Below are 19223 nucleotides of genomic sequence, written 5' to 3' on the forward strand. Positions count from 1 at the left end.
GTTTTTTAAAAGTACTTAAATGCAAAATGCGAATACTTTTTTGATTTGTTAATTCAAATGTAAAATACATAAAAGATTTCCCTGTTGTATTTTAAATGGTAAATGCAAAATACGTATTTTCAAAATACTTCTTTTCAACTGAATACTTTATTACTGATTAATTTTCTATCGGTGATACTATGCATTTTGCATTTTACTAATACTAATACTAAAATATGTTTGAAAAAGAATTTGAAATAAAATACAAAATGCTTTTCTCAAAAAAGTATTTAAATGTAAGATATTTTTTATTTCATATTTGCATTTTGAATCACATCTCTGATAATATGAAATATTTAAAAGTGAATTCCAGTCTAACAAAATTAAGATGAAAAATACCTAAATGTTGCTTTTGTGTAAACCTGTGTAGTTACGTATATTTAGCATTTAGCAATACACTCGCATACAAAATGCGACATTTGAAGCAACTTCTTTTTCTGATTATCCGATTATATGTATCGTATAATAGAAATTAAAAACAATATATATAATTATGTAATTTCAAATGAGAACTGGTTTCTTTAATAAAATGATCAATAACTAACGTATTAAAAAAGATGCAGCATGTTAAATGGACCTCCAATTTTTTATAAAAATGGCTATAAATCGTAATAAATCCCAATCGGCTTAACTTGCGCCCTTTAAATACACGCATGCTCCAAACCCATGTATATAGGTACTTTTATGTTAGTACCTATAGTGAAAATCCTTTTATTTGAAATACAATTAATAACTTCTTACCTTGTACAGAAAGATTTAAATTCAGGTGCATCTTGTCGGATTCGTCCGCAAAATAAATTAGCACATAAAACTTTCACTTTCTTTAAAATTAAAAATAACTCACCACCTCCTTAACACTTACAGTAAGTAGACGTCCCGATAAATCACTTTTTAATATTTTTTTCTGTTCCTAAACTAACTAAGACCGAATAATCCACAATTACAATAAATATTTTACAAGTTCAGGAACCGACTGTCACGAAGATTAGCCGTAGGCACACTGAATATGCAGTTTTAATATGCTTGAAAGATTTATGCGATAACAGAGTCTATTTAGATGGTTTCGGTCAACCAAGGGCAATAGTTTTTGCTAGAGAAGTGTTTGTTTAATGCATTCCTTTCATTCGAGATATGCTTTGGGCAGAGACGTTGTTAAAAACAGTAAATGTGAATTGCTTTAAAATATAACAAATTTATTGAGAATAAAAATATGTAATGCACGTATTTTTTAAAAGCCTTCCAAATACAATGTATTATACTACCTACTTCTTATATTTTTATACCATTATTGTACTGATAATTTAATGTATTTTTATCACATGTATAGAAAGATCATTTTTGGTCCACCCCAAATTTGATAAAATCGTATTTCAATAAAACATTTTAATTGAAAGACATTCTCAACGCGCATTTGTGTTAAAACTTTTTTCAAATTAATCCCTAAAACATGTGCTTCAGTTTTAAAAAATTTGTACCAAAAAAACATATACACCAGTAGTGTGTGTAAGTATCTATTTGAAATAATTAACAGATAAAAACAAACCACGTTTGGATTGTTTTTATACACTTATATATAATAGATTGACTAGAAAATGTGTTATTACTACATAAAATAACGTTAGCTTGAATACAAAAAAGAATATTTTCAGTTTTTGTTTCTGCTAACATTTTTTAAAAATAACTTCAAATAAATTAGCTCATAAGTTTTCTATAAAAGATTATCAGTATTTGTAAGATATATTTTCGATATCATTATTTTATTTATGACACGTATATTTGTATTACTTATCCCCATTATGGAGAATGTACAAAAATGCCAAAAAAATGCGTTTAATGGCACAAAATGTAATATTTATTTCGGTAATCGTTCTTTGTAAACAAAAAGTTATAATTTCTGAGTTGTATAGCTAAGCAAGAAAAAAAAAAGAATTATCAGATGACACAGAAGCAAATAGGTCATGATTTATGGAGATATTAATGTCACCATATCTTAATTTGTTTTTCCAAAACGTATAGATACAAAAACACCGAATTCATTTTCGACTCGTTCAATAATTTTAAATACAATACAATTTTCAAGATCTAAACGTGTTAAAAATTTAATATACCTATTTTTTTGTAATAACCGGAAGAATCTGACAATGAGAACAACATGAATAAGTATCATTTCAAAATTTTATTTTTACTTTTCTTACATGAAATTTTTCAACTATATTTAGTGCAAAAATTAGTAAATTAAAAATTAAAAAGATACAATCATCAGAACACATGTTACGAATAAATGTTTTTGTTTGGATACTTGCTTGAGTGTAGTACTTTTTAATTTGTTAATTACCTGTAAGATCAAATTTTTGATATCTAAATCGGTTTTTCTTTACTCTGCTCTTACTTAGATGAATTTTCTTATCTAATTTTTGCTGCAATGAAAGTGCAAGTAATATCTTTCTTGTCTTGATCAGTAAGTTCCCATTTTACGGTAACAGTAACCTAAAAGTGAACACTGTGTAGGTATTTCGCAAACAAAAAGTACAAAAAAAAGTTTCCCTTTAACATAATCGTCGAAGGTCCTTTATGTTTTGCATATGTGAATTAAACTTACTTGGGGATATTTTTTCAAAACTGGCAGAGTTGCTTTGTACAAATAAGTTTGTCCAGCTTTTAATGGACATGTTAAGCCTGAGTTCACGCATCCATTATCGTTTGTTAAATGAAATGGTACTGGGATATCAAGAAGAATTCCGTGGACTACAGCTTTGACCACATCGATATCTTTTTCTGAAATTATTTATCTTTGAAATGATTCTCAGTAAATCGTTTTTAATTTAATTATCACCAATAGATTTAAAAAAAAGTATATAAAATGGGACTACAATGTAAGGAGGAAGATAAAATGTAGGAAACTGATAGAGGAAACCAGAGCAAAAGTAGTAAAGTGTGAAACAAATTAAAAAACTTAAAAGAAGATAATATAAGAAAGGATATTTGGAGGAGGACAAGGAAGAGGATTTTAGAAATCGGAGCAAAAAATAGGTATGAGAAGGAAATAGAAGACATTAAGGCAATTAAAATTAAATTCAGGAACAATTCAACAAGTGGGAAAAAATGGGAATATGTGTAGATGAGATGGTAAGAGTTTGATGTCAAATAATAAGGGATGAAACGGTAGAATTGATATCTATTGAGAGAATATAATGAAAGTAAAAATTGGTATTGCAATGGTAAGTAAGGATGGGAATGAGCTAATTTGATATGTAGAAAATAAAGAGTTTTTAGATTCATAAACGTAATATACGCAAAAATTATTTTGAGACACCAAAATTAATAAATAATTTATGTATTTTCATATGTTCTACTAGCATAAAATTGCGAAGCCTTCAATCTATTGAACTTTATTTTATATTTTAAATATTGAGTGTGAGTGAGTTATTTTCATATTTTTTAATAAAAAGTAAAATAATAATTTAGGTCGTAGATAGTCCTTACTTGGAGTAAAATTGATTTCTACACTTGCATCGGTATTTCTCTTAAGAGTACATCTGTCATCGTCTTCAGAACATCCTGATACTGTTACAGAATTAACTGTGCCGACCTCTGAACCTGAAACATAACGATAACGTAATCTAATGGTGTCATAATACTTACATCAATGTAAGTGATTCGATATAATTTTTTTCACATTTCTGGTATTGTTTGGTATTCCTATTATTTTAATGCTCGTCACTCGCGAGGCAGTTCCAAAATTTAATTTAGAATAATTTGATGCGTGACACTACCATTAAACAATAACAGAAATAATGTTAATTGTTATTAACGCGAATGAAACAATAGGTCCACAGTGTTATTCCACGCAAAATGTACTAGTTTCAAACCATCCAACCGTAATAATTAACATTGCTTTACATATTTTTTATTTAATTACCTACATAATTGAACATAATTGAAAATAAAAAACATATTGGAATGCTAACCGACTTTTAGTTAGATGTAATATAAGGAAAATACTGAATTAAACTTTGCGCCGAACTTTTAGTATGTCTGCCATTATATATATGGCTAAAAGTATTAATTTAATAGAAAAATAACTACTTAATTTTTGTACACATGGAACTCATTACCAATAATGATACCCATTTTTGAATATAAAAATATAAACGTAGATTATTATTTTTATATAGATAATTCTTATATTACGCGTGCACCTCTTTATTTTATTGTTAAATTTTTCTATAAAAAGCTTTTGACTAATATAAATAATATGTTGGACACTCACCACAATCACTGCTAAAGGATGCAAAAGTTAAACCACAGCAAATGGTCAAAACAAAAACAACAGTAGATTTCATCTTTCGTTTAATTTTTGAACAGAGAGACAATCGCAAATGAATTTCGTTTGATTGCACACGATTGACTGGCGCAACTAAATGTTGCTTGCTGTTAAAGTATTATGTCGACTCAAAACCTTCGTTAACAATCTACATTAACATCCTCTACATTCATTACCAATTTCGTAACGACGAACAACAAAGAGATAAAAACATTTTACTTCCCATTTGGAGAGAAAATACTAAACAGGTACCTAATTAAATTAACTGTGAAGCAAATAAGTCACTAAACTTATTATTAGATTAAAGTACATGTAGTATGTTCATCCAATAAGATTTCCGGATGAGAAAACAAAAGAAAATCTTGTTTAAAGTTCAAAGTTCCTTGTCCAAAATTAGGCAGTCAAATGATAAGGACAGTCTATAGACATATTTAAGTCCCTACATTTTCTTTTAATATTTAGTGTTTGACTTAGATAACGAATGATTTTATTTATTTAAGTATAAAGAAGGATATCGATAAAGATTTATTAATATCGTAACTTTAATTTTAGCAAAAGTATTTAACCAACGTTTTAAAAATTGAAAAACAGTTTGACGCATAAAGAGATAGACGAAAATCGAGAGATTTTACTGAAAAATTTTCTTCGCTTCTACAATTTGCCGACAAAGTTTCAAATAATTTTTATTAAATAAATGCAAATGTTAATAAAAATACAAGCAAAATAACAAAATTAATTAACTTATTTACCATTCCTAATAATAGCAACTGCCATTTCATAATAATCCCTCAAATGATTTCACTTCAAAATTACCTTCTGCAAAATAAACAATTTTTATACCTCATTCCCATTTGTCGACCAGTATGTGCTTTTAATTTAAAATAATTTTGTAAAATATGGCATTATAAGAAAAATAAATTGAAAATTACTATTTGTGAAAAACAAAATGGCAACTTTTTCAAAATATCAGATCAGATCAAAGTATAAAAGTGATATTAATCTAATTTGTGATGAATTGAACGCAGCTTGACACGTCACGTGAAAATTCCACCGTGGCGTTCTAAGCTGACAACACGAATAGTGACAGTAGCTTTCTCTATCTTTGTCTGCTCAGCGCTCATCATATAAGAATTGTTTCTGTCTGTTGTGTTTAATGTTCAAAGCAGCGAACCTAAAAATCATTTGCCAGTTTATAACGCGTATATTGTTTAAAAATCTCCAAATAATTTAAAATAAAGGTAAGCAACAGTTTCTGTTAATATAATTAGATTCTGTAAATAATTTTTTTAATAGAAATATGGACCAAATTACTAAATTTGTTGAACCAGGACGTCAATTCGCCAAAGATTCAATTAGGCTGGTAAAAAGGTGCACAAAACCAGACAGAAAGGGTATGTAAATGGAGATTTGCTTTTTTACTAATTACAATTTAAATAAAAGTGTAAAAACAGCATATTTGCATTATTAAATTGTAATGCAAATATCTACAGATATTCAGAAAAAATAAGCAAGCTGTAACTACAATATGGTTATCAATTTTAGAGAATCAGTTACAATTAATATTTAATTAAGAGTTTGTAAAGATATATTATTTTAAAGACAGCAGTAGTAACATTCGTACCATTATTTCCAGAATTTCAGAAAATTGCCATCGCCACAGCAATTGGTTTCTGTATCATGGGTTTTATTGGTTTCTTTGTAAAATTAATTCATATACCTATCAACAACATCATTGTTGGTTCCTAACTATGAAAACTCAACTAATTTTTTCGAATTTCCCTTGTATTATTTATTTATGTGAAGCATATTGCACTTACTGATATGTAGTACCTTTTTTTTTAATAAAATAGAAAGAACAATACATATTTTTATTTACCTTACTTATAGTTGTTAAACTTTAGATATAGAAGTATCAAACTACTACTTAAAAGGCTTCTAAAGATAAAATTTTGTTTGGATAATAATATCGTATAGTTTTATAAAAGCAAAANATCGGACTTTAAAGAAATTTCAACATTTTCATGAATTTATAAAAGCAAAGGCGTTTATTTAAACAAATAATTCCAACTAGGCAGTTAAAAAGCCGACCCTGTTCTTTTGCGTACCTAAGCAACCTCTAACCGCTGCACCGCTTACTATTATTCTATTATCTCTTTTCACTTTGTCTGTACTACCCATGAAGTATTTCCTTAACTTAACAAGGACTATTTAAAAGGTTGCCCAAAAAAGATAATCATTTTAAAATTATCTACGTTATGGATGCTTGTTTATAACGAAAATTTTTTATATTGCCGGATACATGCATTATATAAGCTCTGCTACTTGTTATCGGTATTTCTATCACTTTTATCAGCAATATTGCAAACAATTAATATAATTAATTTGTGTATTGCTGTAAAAACATTCTTTTACATTCAATACTTGTATAATCTAATTAATGTTTTATATTTAATACTAAAAGTATAGAATAAAGTGACCAGTTTCCATTGAAATGTTTATTTGAAAATATAAATGACTTCAACTCTTAAAACAATTTTAAGGCACAACATATGGTCTGTACAATTAAACCCGTTTTGTAGATAAATCCGTGTACCTTAACGTGTGACAAAAATTTCAGCTTTTCTTCTTTTTCAATCTTCCTCATACTCTTAACATAATCCGGTTTATGCATGAGTAAGAATGAAATGCGTACTTACCTAATAATATTCAATTCGCAAAAAAACATAATAAATCATCTATTCATATAAAACAACTTAATGTTAACACTGGTAAGTTTCAACAAAGCATAATTATGGAATATATATGAATGTAATACATATATTTATATATTTGGTTATCAAGCACCATTTGTGTGGTTTCTTAACGCTGTTTTAAAATTGTAAAATGGCACCTGCTTGCTGCAATTGTATATTAATTAAAAATAATTGCGCCAAATTGAAAGGCATCAGAGTGGTATCAAACAAATGCCAAATTATTGCTAAACTATAACAATAAGGCACTGTTAAGGAAACGTGATTGCAAAAATATAATTAAGCGATGACTGTGATCTTAGCTTCCTAAAAATCTTAAAGCAAGTTTATACCTAAAATAAAACTGCTTAAGAAGCTGAAAAATAAATAAAAAAATGATATGTTCCAGAGGCGTTGCGAATGTGAACGCGATTTGAAGCTAACAATAAGATTTTTTTAAAACAATTGCATGTTGTGCCTATAATTTTTTTAAAAGTGCCAAAAACTAGTTTGTGGTCGCCAATAGTTTTCAAGTAGCTTCGCAACCTCTGGAACCTACCATGGTTGCAGTTTCTAAAGAAACATTCATTATAGAAAAATAACTACTTAATTTTTGTACACATGGAACTCATTACCAATAATGATACCCATTTTTGAATATAAAAATATAAACGTAGATTATTATTTTTATATAGATAATTCTTATATTACGCGTGCACCTCTTTATTTTATTGTTAAATTTTTCTATAAAAAGCTTTTGACTAATATAAATAATATGTTGGACACTCACCACAATCACTGCTAAAGGATGCAAAAGTTAAACCACAGCAAATGGTCAAAACAAAAACAACAGTAGATTTCATCTTTCGTTTAATTTTTGAACAGAGAGACAATCGCAAATGAATTTCGTTTGATTGCACACGATTGACTGGCGCAACTAAATGTTGCTTGCTGTTAAAGTATTATGTCGACTCAAAACCTTCGTTAACAATCTACATTAACATCCTCTACATTCATTACCAATTTCGTAACGACGAACAACAAAGAGATAAAAACATTTTACTTCCCATTTGGAGAGAAAATACTAAACAGGTACCTAATTAAATTAACTGTGAAGCAAATAAGTCACTAAACTTATTATTAGATTAAAGTACANGTAATTAAAATAAAAAACGTCAGATCTGGTAACGAATGTTTTTTTCTAAAGCAACGAAAGGTATCTTAAGCCATGCAACCACTGTCCATGCCTGTACTGCCATAGTTATCACTACTATAGTTGTGGCATTGCTGATGATTATAATTGTAGTTTGATATACAATGGTCGGAATTGTCAAGATCTAGCAATTGGGTTTGGTCATAGCTGTCGACCGCTGCTTCTATAATGATGCTAGGAGCTTTGTTAAACTGTAGCGAGTTCCTTCGATAAGATATATCTTCACTTACATCGAGTGCACCATTAAAGATATCTAAATTTTCAGTTTTAAAAATGTTTTGCATATTAGCGTTGTTAGGTTGACGACAGTAGGAATGGTTGGATTCAATCACTGGGGTAGAAATAGACGACATCGGTGGAAGTCTGGTGCATAGGGGATCCCTGTTAGAGGTGGGGATGTTTTCGGTACAAACGGATCTATGTTTCGAAATCATGTCGATCAAAAGTCGCTGTTGGTTTTGCATTTCTTGAACCTGGCTTTTCAGCTCGATGTTTTGGGTTTCTAATGTTTCCGATTCGCGAATGAGGTTTGCGGTTCTTTCGCGTTTCTTCAAACGACACTTGGTGGCGGCAATTTTATTCCGTTCACGTCGTCTTCGCCGCCTTTCTTCATCCTCTGGTGTCAACTGAAACAAGGATATGAGTGATTTATTAGTGTTAGTAAACGACGTGTCAAGTTATACTAATGCCACTTATGGTAAACGCGGCTCTATCACCCGAATTGCAACCCATGCAACTATTTTTGAATAAGTAACGACCTGCTTTAATAATAAGTAATATTTAACTGTTACAAATGCAGCTATTGTGAAATATTTTATAAAATAAATTAAGTGCTTTGGAAATCACAAGAGAGAAATCATTCTAAATACTTTGTTTGAATCCAGTGTTCGTATAAATCGCCTTAATGAGAAATGTCTTAGTAGCAAAAAGTAAAGAGTAAACTTACATTTTAGATAGACATTAATTTCCATTTTATAATGTAAGGGAGTAGGAGGGTAGGCAGTAAGTTTGAAATTAAATTTTCAAGCAGCCTGTTTTTAACAAAAAATTTAATCTGGATCCTTTGTAGATATTAGAATTGTCTGCAAGTTTTATTTCTTTCGCGTAGGGAAAATAACATTTTTAGTAAATCTTATTAAGCGCTATATGTTCCACAGTTTTGTCCTTGAGCCTCCAAAATTTTCCTACAAATTTTATTTTTTATTCAAAACCATATGAAACTATAAAGTCCGGAGAACGAGGTAGTGCGAACTGTTTATGACGCTACTGAAGGTTGATTTACGTTTTTAACTTAAGATTAGTGGCGTCAAAAACACTAAAATCTTCATTTTATGTAATATAAAAAACTACGTTGCTCAGGTATTAACACCCCCTTACAGAGCCATGTGGTTTATGAAATTCACAATACAGCTAAACATTCCTCATATTAATAAAAAAATGGGTGGAAATGAGAAGCGTTTTGATTTAATTTACATATTTAACAATGAATTTCAATCAAGAGTAAAGGTGGGTTAAATTAAACATACGAAATTAATTTTTTAATTGGCCTTTAACGCCGTTGATGATGAGTTACCATTTTCTTACGCGATCGTATCAATAAATTGTAATTTCCATCATTTATTTTAACTTATAATCATTTTAATTTCTATCTTTTAATTATTCGTTAATACAGATCGAACCGAAAATAATTTTTTAATGTTTTGTTTGATTAAAGTATAAATTTTCCTACAGCATTTTCAGAACACCTTGTGCACGTACCTACATTACAAATATATGTATCTATACATTGTGCAAATGCTTTTAAGCATATATATACATTCATACACTTAAAAGCGCTACTTAACGTGTTTCTTCAATTAGCAACATAGTCCGTGTGACTTATTAGCGTTTTAATTTTATTGTTAAATGGGAAAGCGTATACATAAAGAAACATTTGAATTTAACTATGTAGTGAAGGACATACATACAGGTAAAACTAAGTAAAACATAGATCGCAAAGTTCCAAAATTATACATACGGATGGTACAATAAATTGTTCAAGAAGACTGATCCCTGACACGAGCTGAATTTTAAAAAGGGCCCGTTTTGTTTGTGGAATATAGAAGTGGGCTTACAGAATACGAAATTTTTTTCAACGAGCGCGTAACCTTCAAGTAATCCCAAACGTATGCATTCTATGTCCTTGACTACCGAACAAATGAATATTGTTAATTTGCAAATTCGTTACAGAACGCACTTGGGACACAATACGACGATTTTTTTTTGCTATTTTTAGGGTTTCGTACGTTCGAATGAAAAACGGAACCAATATAGAATCACTCGTGTGTCTGCCCGTCCGTCTGTCACAGTCAATTTGTTTCGAATCTACTGGAGCGATTAAGAAATTTAGTATACATATGAATTTCTGTGAATTTCAATAGGACATAAAAAAAAAGTTTTGCAAACTGTACCATGCAACATATCAAATGAAAGGGCTTGTAATATATTTTTTTATAATTAAATAAACTAAAATACTGATATGCAAGGGAAAAAAACGTAGGGAAAGGGCGAATATAAAGATAGGAGACGAAAAATTAGAAGAAGTGGCTGATTTTAGATACCTAGGAAGTCAGATAAGTGAGGATGGAAGGAGTAGTAGGGATATAAAGCAGAGGATAGCGCAGGGTCGTGTCGCCTTTAATAAAAAGAAGTCACTTCTATGCTCGCGAACGGTTAATTTAGAAATTCGAAAAAGGTTGTTAAAGGTGTATGTTTGGAGCACGGCGTTGTACGGGTGCGAAACATGGACAGTGGGAGCGGCGGAAAAGAAAAGGTTAGAAGCGTTCGAAATGTGGTGTTATAGGCGGATGATGAGGATATCGTGGGTAGAAAAGGTTAGAAATGAAGAGGTATTGGAAAGAATAGGAGAACAGAGGACTCTATGGAAGTCAATAAAAAATAGGCGAGATAGGTTGGTAGGACACCTTCTCAGGCATGAAGGTCTAGTCAGAGACATATTAGAGGCAGAAACAGGAGTTAGGAGGGGTAGAGGTAGACCTAGATTAGATTACTGTTCGCAAATAGTTAAGGATGTGGGCTGTTCTAGTTTTAGGGAAATGCGAAGTTTAGCTCAGGATAGGAAAGAGTGGAGGTACGTGTCCAACCAGTCTTAGGACTGACGACCTTATAATGTTGATGATGAATTTTAAAATAAATAGTTTTATAGTTCTTTAAGAAAATAGATCAAAATTGACCATTCTCCCCTCCTTATCTCCGAAACTACAGAAAAAAAATGCAGAAAACAGTTCTTCACTTATAGAAAGAGTCTTATGGTCTGAACATAACGTGGCAAATATGTCAACAAAACAATATTCAAATTTACATTTTGAATGTATGGGAGAACATGTTAAATGGTTCTTGGGATAAATTATTGGTATTGTTAATACTACTCATTCAACTTAAAAAATAATAATAATAAAGGTAAATAATAATATGGTAATAAAAAACATGATAACATATTCAACGTACGGAACCCTCTCCATGCGAGGCCAACGCGCACTTGTCCTCTTTTATTTAAAATAAGTCTTGTAAGTCTTGCTTTTAACAATGAAATATGTTTCTTTTGAAATCACAACAAAAAGATATTAAAGTTAGCAGATTAATTCTAGTCATTTAATTGTAGATGACAAGTTATCGATTTATCAAACACAATGCGTATAGTAAAATAAAGTATCCTGTTTACGTAGTCTTCCATTGGCAAAGTTTCACCGATCCATTCTGTCATGTCTTTTTGGCACAACAACTAAATTTAGTTACTTCAAAAGTTCATGTAAAATAAAATCTTACATGATTTTAATTGTGGAATATGTAGGCACTTATTTATATTTTCGTACGAAGCGAATACCTCTTCCAAGAAAATCGCATGAGAGTTTATAGATTGTATTTTGATATTTTAGCGAAAATATTTTGTCAACAAAAAACTAAATATGTGTAAGTGCCTATGCTTACGTGTAAAATTTTAGTCAACTGTTATCGATAATCATATGTTATTAAACACGTAATAACCGTAGTAGTAGGTAGCAGTTTTTATATATTAAATGAAATATTTTAGATATTGATATTACATTTAGATTAGATAAGAGTTAGGTAAATTGTTTGCAATCCAATGCATAGCAAAGTACTCAAAGGTGATAAGCTTATCTATAATAACCGTAATCTTAAAATTTTTGACAAATAACGTAAATTACTAAAAATGGAAAGTTTTTTATTTTCTCGAAATATTTTCGATTTTATTAAAACTACTTTAGGTTTTACTGCCGAAAATATAGTAAGTAGTACCAGTAGTTTTTAATGTTTTTGTATTTGGTTTACGAAAAATATAGCACACACAGGCGCCACGATGGGAAGCGCATTTTTGTGTTTCTCTCAACTAGTGGCATCAGTTGTCTTGTACGAATTAATAGAACATGATATATTCTTGACATAGTTATTGAATGAAACTATAAACATTCTAAAAATATAATGCTTGGAACTATCAATAAAAAACAGATACCTAGGTTTCAAAGCTCGCGAATTATCAATATACATACACATGACAAACGATCGCTTTTAGAAAACTGTAAGTGCCTACTGTTAAAAACGTGCAGAAAAAGACATTGCAGTTCGAAAGAGTTGAATTACCGCCAAAAGTCTACGCTTGGGCGTTATGACGTCACAAACAAAGTACACTCGCTGCAAATATTTGATGCATATGAACTAAATAGAAATGAGTAGCGATTGTAAAATCATTTAAACTACTCGGCTCTTTCATTTTGAATGTAAATAAAAACATCATCGTGTTAAATCGTCATTTTTGTCATCAAATACAGTACTAACTATCAATAAAATTTCGTTTTGAGATGATGTTGATTAAAAAAATAAAATACCTACCCCGTTGGGATTTCTGCCGTCTTCTGATTCGGACTCGCATTTTTTGATGCGTTTGCAACTGTCTAAATCCAATAGATCATCGGAGTCGCCATTGATTTTTCGTTTCTGTTCGATCGATAGTTTGAGTCCAGCTTTGATGAGTTGGGAACAAGTGTGTTGGATACTGGGATGCGTTGCCGTAGGTGACTCCATGGTACTTGAACTGGACGAGTTAGAATCATTTGAAGCTGAGATGGACAAGACATTAGAACCGTTTTTCTGCGAATCGTCGTCGAATGTGTAATTGTCCAGCGGATTTGTCATGGCTATTAAAGAATTAAGAATCTCAGGGGTTCTTGGAGTGGAGCAGGCGCTTTCCACCGCCAATAAATTGTTGACGGCATTTGCGGCCGAAGTCGCCAGGTTTACGTTTAGATTATACATAATATCACTGTTTATATAACTTAAATAATAATCACAATAAATGCAGAGCTTTCGGTTGCCTGCTTTTTCTTTTTTTTTTATTAATAAGGAACGGTTGGTTGCTTCGACTGGATCGTTTGACCGATAGGTCACCTGATCATTCGTAGTAGGTCAAAAGTGGTTTTTGAATCCAAGTTAGAAGGTGATGCAAATCTGAAAAAAAATAAATATATCAGACAAAATGAAAACAATAATTAAATTTCATAATACCGTACCTATACTTATTACATAATTATATTATATGTATTTCATATATTACATTATGCAGATAGCTGAATTCGATTATCATTAAAAATGATTTTATTAAAACAATACTACGTTTTACACACGGCTTCACTCACGTTGATCCCCTAAATACGTGTCAATGATCATTGACGACCAAATTAATTTTTCTATCCCTCGGAAACATTATTTCTTAATTCTGAATGAAAGATACCTTTCCTATGTCCTTTTCTATGCCTCTAACAATGTGTGTACAAAATTTCATGATCTGTTTTATTCGCAAACAATTTCAGTAAAATGAAGATATAAAAGATTAATGAAATAATTATAATTGAAACACTAAGTTTGTTTCTTATTACCCTTATTTGCACAAGATAAAAAAAAAGATAGTGTTTCAATTATAATTACTTTATTACGATATACTATCACAAAGTAACAGTCAACTCAATTCAGTATTTAAAAACTGATTGACTTTCGTATTCATAAATTTTAAAAATTATTGTTGATTACTTTTCGTCGTAAGTTGTTAAGAACTTAGAATTGCCGCTTTTGTTTAACGAATAATCTGTTTTAGCAAAAAGGAGGAGCAATTAACATTACGCTAATAAATTGTCTGGTAACAAATTAATTTCGACTTGAATTAGGCTAAAACACCATTTAGTTGAATCGTAATGGCCACATCCGGCTTGAAGCTACACCGAATGTAAACAAATAAAACATTTTCAAACATTTACATTTAAACATTCTTCTATTTTGCATACGAGTGCGGACGGGTCGTTATGCATTTTTATTAGTCTTGCGCCCTCGAAAATAGATATTTTTGTATACATTGTATATGTACAATTATGTACTTGTGTACATGTATTGTAACAATTAATGAACCCGAACAAATTGCAACTAATTGTAAGTCTCTCGAGAAGCGATTATATCTGCAACTACGTGCAAATACCATTTTATTTTTTATCCATGACCTAACCTTCATTCATATCGCAAATAACGAATGTATAGTTGGCTCGTGCAAAATTGGCATAGTCTGCAATAAAAGTATCGCATTTACTTTTTTCTCTCGACTTACTAACTAGACTAAAAGGGTTGCTGACAGAACGCCTACTTTTACTCACAACAATCGTTGTAGGGAATATCGTAGGCATAGAAAAGAGATGTCAGGTAGGAATTGCAGCGGACACTAATAAAGAAAAAGGATTAATGTGTAACAGAAAGAGAAGCAGACAAGGAAAATTTGAGGATGTTGCCGGCATCGGACTTTAAAGAAATTTCAACATTTTCATGAATTTATAAAAGCAAAGGCGTTTATTTAAACAAATAATTCCAACTAGGCAGTTAAAAAGCCGACCCTGTTCTTTTGCGTACCTAAGCAACCTCTAACCGCTGCACCGCTTACTATTATTCTATTATCTCTTTTCACTTTGTCTGTACTACCCATGAAGCATTTCCTTAACTTAACAAGGACTATTTAAAAGGTTGCCCAAAAAAGATAATCATTTTAAAATTATCTACGTTATGGATGCTTGTTTATAACGAAAATTTTTTATATTGCCGGATACATGCATTATATAAGCTCTGCTACTTGTTATCGGTATTGACCATGAAAAATTGTTGAAGCATTTAGTTCAGATAAAAAATAAATTAATCTGTAGTATACTGAAGCAAAAGGATACTACTTTTTCAAATAAACTAAAAAAATGTGATTTACCTACATATCCAGCTCCGAANGACACAGTTATACAATAAACAGATGTTCTGTTGTCTTTTTAAGCAACGTCCTATGAATTGATCATTTATTTTGTCAAAGCTTATTGATTTTTTTGCTGCTACTTGTTATCGGTATTGACCATGAAAAATTGTTGAAGCATTTAGTTCAGATAAAAAATAAATTAATCTGTAGTATACTGAAGCAAAAGGATACTACTTTTTCAAATAAACTAAAAAAATGTGATTTACCTACATATCCAGCTCCGAAAATGTATTTATAATTAACACACATGTTGTTGTCTTATAATAAGAGGCCAAGATAGGTTATTAATTTGTTTATCGAACTGCACAACTTGCATTAAATTATTATCAATTATCGGTTTGGTAGACTTCGAATGCAATGGAGATCCTCTTGAAATGCGTTATCATTAACATCATACTTGATATCATACTTGATTAACAAACCAATCAATTCGCGCATTAAAACAATGAAAGGTCTTTTCTTGAATATATAATTTAATGTAACTGACAACTGAAAAAATGTATGTTTTTCGTTATTTTCGATTTACTTTTCTAATTGAAAAAGAAAAATAATAAAAGAGATCATGTTAATGAATAAATTAAAGTTTAGCATTTTCATGAAAAATTAAGATGTAAAATTTTAATAAATACATAATAGGTTAATTAAAAGTAAACGCCATCTGTTTAATGTTCAACAAGATACTTTTCTATTAAGGATATCGATTTATCCAAGTCCTTCCAGAACAGCAGATAAATTCTTCCCACATTGCAGAATAAAGTAACAAATACAAATTGACAATGATCTTAAAATTAATTTTATTCTGAAACGCCTGTTAATTAATGCATTACCTACATGTAAGCAATATTACTACGTATTACAGATAATTTATAATAAACCCAGAGATGTATTACGAGGTTCTTTTGAAAACTTTAAACATTTTCTAAGAGAATGCCGTAAAATTTGTCGTTGTTGAAAGGCCTTGATTTTTATGGCCTTATTATTTTTAAGATGCAGCAACTGATTGTTTTTAAGTTTCGCATTGAATTATTAGATAATTATGTTCAATTAACTTTATGAAACCTTGAGTTATCTTTTACTACCTCGCTATCTGTAAACTCACGACGACGTGTTCTCCTTTAATTTTCATTTTTTTAATTCGTACAATTAGTGAAATACGAAGGAAGTCACAGAGAAAGTGTTTTGAATCGACTGAAATATTTATATTATTAGTAGCAGAACATCGATTGTATATATATTATTGGTCCGTCATAAAAAAAATTTCGTTTACTCTGAAATATTTTATGAAACGTGTCAGTGCACTTTTCACAAATGGCGACGAAAGAGTTAGATAAAAAACAAGCATTAAAGTCAAAATATGATATACGGATATCAGAACAAGTGCAAACAACAAAACAGTCATTCATATTTTTCGCTGGTTTTATGTTTTAGGGCTAAAAATAAAACGAGAGTTTTGGAATAGTTACAAAAATCAATGAATATTTTTTGGCAAGTGGCTTTATAGTGGAAACCCAATTTATATCATGTTCCTGGAAAATGTGTAAGTTAACGTGTTGGCACACATTTCAATAAAGTGCCGCATNACACAGTTTTGCTGAGCGAGTGTTCTGGAGGATGAGGCTCACTTAGGAATTTCGCGATGTCGTACGCACGTGAATTCCACACGTGGTAACCTAAAGAAGTTGCAAAATTATTTTATAAGTATATTTTATACAGATGTTGACAAAATCGCAATTTTACACGCTTTTCGAGAGAAAAAAACTAAGTCGATGTTTTTTGTAATGTAGTCCTTTAAAATGCATTTCTTCTAAATACAGGTGAAGTTTAAGTCGGAAAAGAAACGTTGAAATATTTAAATGGCTGAGATTTTAATACATTTATAAGTACTTGTACTTATTTATTATTATTTTACCTATTTCTTCACGGAAATTCATTATTAAATCAGAAATAAAACTCACTCGTCAGTTTTCTATATAGAATTCAAAACTAAATCTGAAGACGCCACACACCCACACGGTGGTGAAACACGTGCCACATATTTATAAATAAATGTGGAAATTGATAAGTGAGTTTTATTTCTGATGTGTTTTCATATTATCGTATGGATAGGTATTATGGCACAATTACATCCACGCGAAATACTATAAAAGTTTAATGGCAATGATAAAATAGATAGCACCCTACTGTTGTTAATGTCCTCTAATATCTTATAGCATGATTGAATGCCCACAAATTGTAAATGAATACTAACGTTTCAATAAAGTTGAAATTTTATAAAAATAATTTTGTAATTTAATTCTTCTGGTATGACTTAATTCAAATAATTTTTTGTTAGGTAATGACAGATCAGGGTGGGTTAGGTTGAGTAAAATTAAATTAAACTATTACTAGCAAATTAATACTATTTATATTTTAATGGTCAATGAGATGATGAAAACTTAGAGATTTGTCTGCAGGATGCAGTTATGTCTTATTCTTATGATTCATTGACTATTATATTTTGAGTTTAATCTGAAAATCAGTAACTACTACTTGGCAATGTTATTACTCATTTGGTTGCTTTCTTAAAGACACAGTTATACAATAAACAGATGTTCTGTTGTCTTTTTAAGCAACGTCCTATGAATTGATCATTTATTTTGTCAAAGCTTATTGATTTTTTTGGTGTGTTCACCACCTGCTTTTAATTTTTGAAAACAGATAAATTTCGTACTGTCTTTTGAGATAAATCGTTCTAGACTACCGCATGTAGGCAGTGGTTTTTTTAGCATATCCACATTTATTAGATGTTAAATGGCAGTAAAGGAAATACATAGTATTTACGAGCTCTGTTTACCACGAGTAGTCCAAGGTTATAGAAACATTTAAGCAAACATTATGCGGAGGCGATTGTTATAGACAATTTCGTTAAATATGTAGGTACATTGGATGTAGTTATTTATTAAATAAGAAAAAAATACGATAGGTAGAAACAAATTTATCTGTACTGGAGACATCCAGTAGAAGGATTTTTAATTATTAAATTAAAAGCCACATTATCTTCAAGCATCCACGACATGACTGTATGAACTATGGAACCATAATAGTGTAAATATGTGTGATAACAATAGAATTGTAAATGATAAATATACTTCGCATGCATTCCCATTAAAAAAATGATTGGGCCTGCAAATGACGTAGATGGTCAAGGTCAAAGTCACAGCCAAGGCTACCAGCTGATTTCTCCTTCGAAAGCATATAACTTTTGTCTAAAAAAATTTCCAAAATAATAAGAGCCAATCAAAATATTTCATTGTCTCAATGAATGTCTCACTTTATATCATTAAAGGTGTACAAGTAAAAAGAGTTTTCTGATTTATGCGGCAAGGAGAATATTTGGATTTATGTTTCTACAGGAAGAGTATTTGATTTTGAACATCTACTTTGCTTTCGTTATAGGAGTTTTTGTTAACAATTAATAAGCATATGTGACATGTAACAGGTTAAATTAAAACTGAGGAAGTATTAGAAGAAATAGGTGAGCAGAGGACGTTATGGATGCCGATAAGGAAAAGGAGCGGGATGGTAGGAGGC

General features: G+C 30.3%; 3 protein-coding genes across 5 annotated transcripts in view; 1 reads left to right on the forward strand and 2 right to left on the reverse strand.

Moving 5' to 3' along the window:
- Window positions 1-2347: 2347 nt before the first annotated feature.
- On the reverse strand, window positions 2348-8165 carry LOC108733297 (ecdysteroid-regulated 16 kDa protein-like). Of its 2 annotated transcripts, none has more exons than XM_025976015.1 (4): window positions 7883-8165; window positions 3523-3636; window positions 2639-2814; window positions 2348-2526 (listed from the first exon to the last, which is right to left on the reverse strand). In XM_025976015.1, exons 1-4 carry the CDS (start codon window positions 7953-7955, stop codon window positions 2443-2445), a joined length of 447 nt encoding a protein of 148 aa, XP_025831800.1. In that variant the 5' UTR covers window positions 7956-8165; the 3' UTR covers window positions 2348-2442. The 2 variants fall into 2 exon arrangements, with proteins under 2 accessions (XP_025831800.1, XP_018319895.1); XM_018464393.2 differs by lacking the exon at window positions 7883-8165 and adding an exon at window positions 4310-4580.
- Window positions 5444-6222, forward strand: LOC108736665 (protein transport protein Sec61 subunit gamma). The gene is made up of 3 exons (XM_018469164.2): window positions 5444-5601; window positions 5657-5754; window positions 5997-6222. The coding sequence occupies exons 2-3, from the start codon at window positions 5661-5663 to the stop codon at window positions 6107-6109; spliced, it is 207 nt and encodes a 68-aa protein (XP_018324666.1). The 5' UTR covers window positions 5444-5601; window positions 5657-5660; the 3' UTR covers window positions 6110-6222.
- Window positions 8166-8252: 87 nt separating the features above from the next.
- LOC108736656 (activating transcription factor 3) overlaps window positions 8253-19223 on the reverse strand; it is a 50318-nt gene continuing 39347 nt past the window's right edge. For both annotated transcript variants that reach the window (XM_018469154.2, XM_025976014.1), the window contains 2 exons: window positions 13214-13828; window positions 8253-8931 (listed from right to left, as the gene is read on the reverse strand). In XM_018469154.2, the coding sequence (XP_018324656.2) occupies window positions 8314-8931; window positions 13214-13636 (1041 nt within the window). In that variant the 5' untranslated portion in view covers window positions 13637-13828 and the 3' untranslated portion in view covers window positions 8253-8313. The remainder of the gene's footprint in view (window positions 8932-13213; window positions 13829-19223) is intronic.

The sequence above is a fragment of the Agrilus planipennis genome, unplaced genomic scaffold, assembly GCF_000699045.2.
Source record: "Agrilus planipennis isolate EAB-ADULT unplaced genomic scaffold, Apla_2.0 scaffold12, whole genome shotgun sequence".
Taxonomy (NCBI): Eukaryota; Metazoa; Arthropoda; class Insecta; order Coleoptera; family Buprestidae; genus Agrilus; species Agrilus planipennis.

Bases quoted from the DNA above. Each gene is read 5' to 3' on its own strand.
- LOC108733297 (XM_025976015.1), bottom strand. From the start codon at position 7,955: ATGAAATCTACTGTTGTTTTTGTTTTGACCATTTGCTGTGGTTTAACT. The intron at 3,637-7,882 runs GTGAGTGTCCAA...GTTATGTTTCAG, and splicing joins ATCCTTTAGCAGTGATTGTG to GTTCAGAGGTCGGCACAGTT. The intron at 2,815-3,522 runs GTAAGGACTATC...AAATAATTTCAG, and splicing joins AGAAATCAATTTTACTCCAA to AAAAAGATATCGATGTGGTC.
- LOC108736665 (XM_018469164.2), top strand. From the start codon at position 5,661: ATGGACCAAATTACTAAATTTGTTGAACCAGGACGTCAATTCGCCAAA. The intron at 5,755-5,996 runs GTATGTAAATGG...CATTATTTCCAG, and splicing joins CACAAAACCAGACAGAAAGG to AATTTCAGAAAATTGCCATC.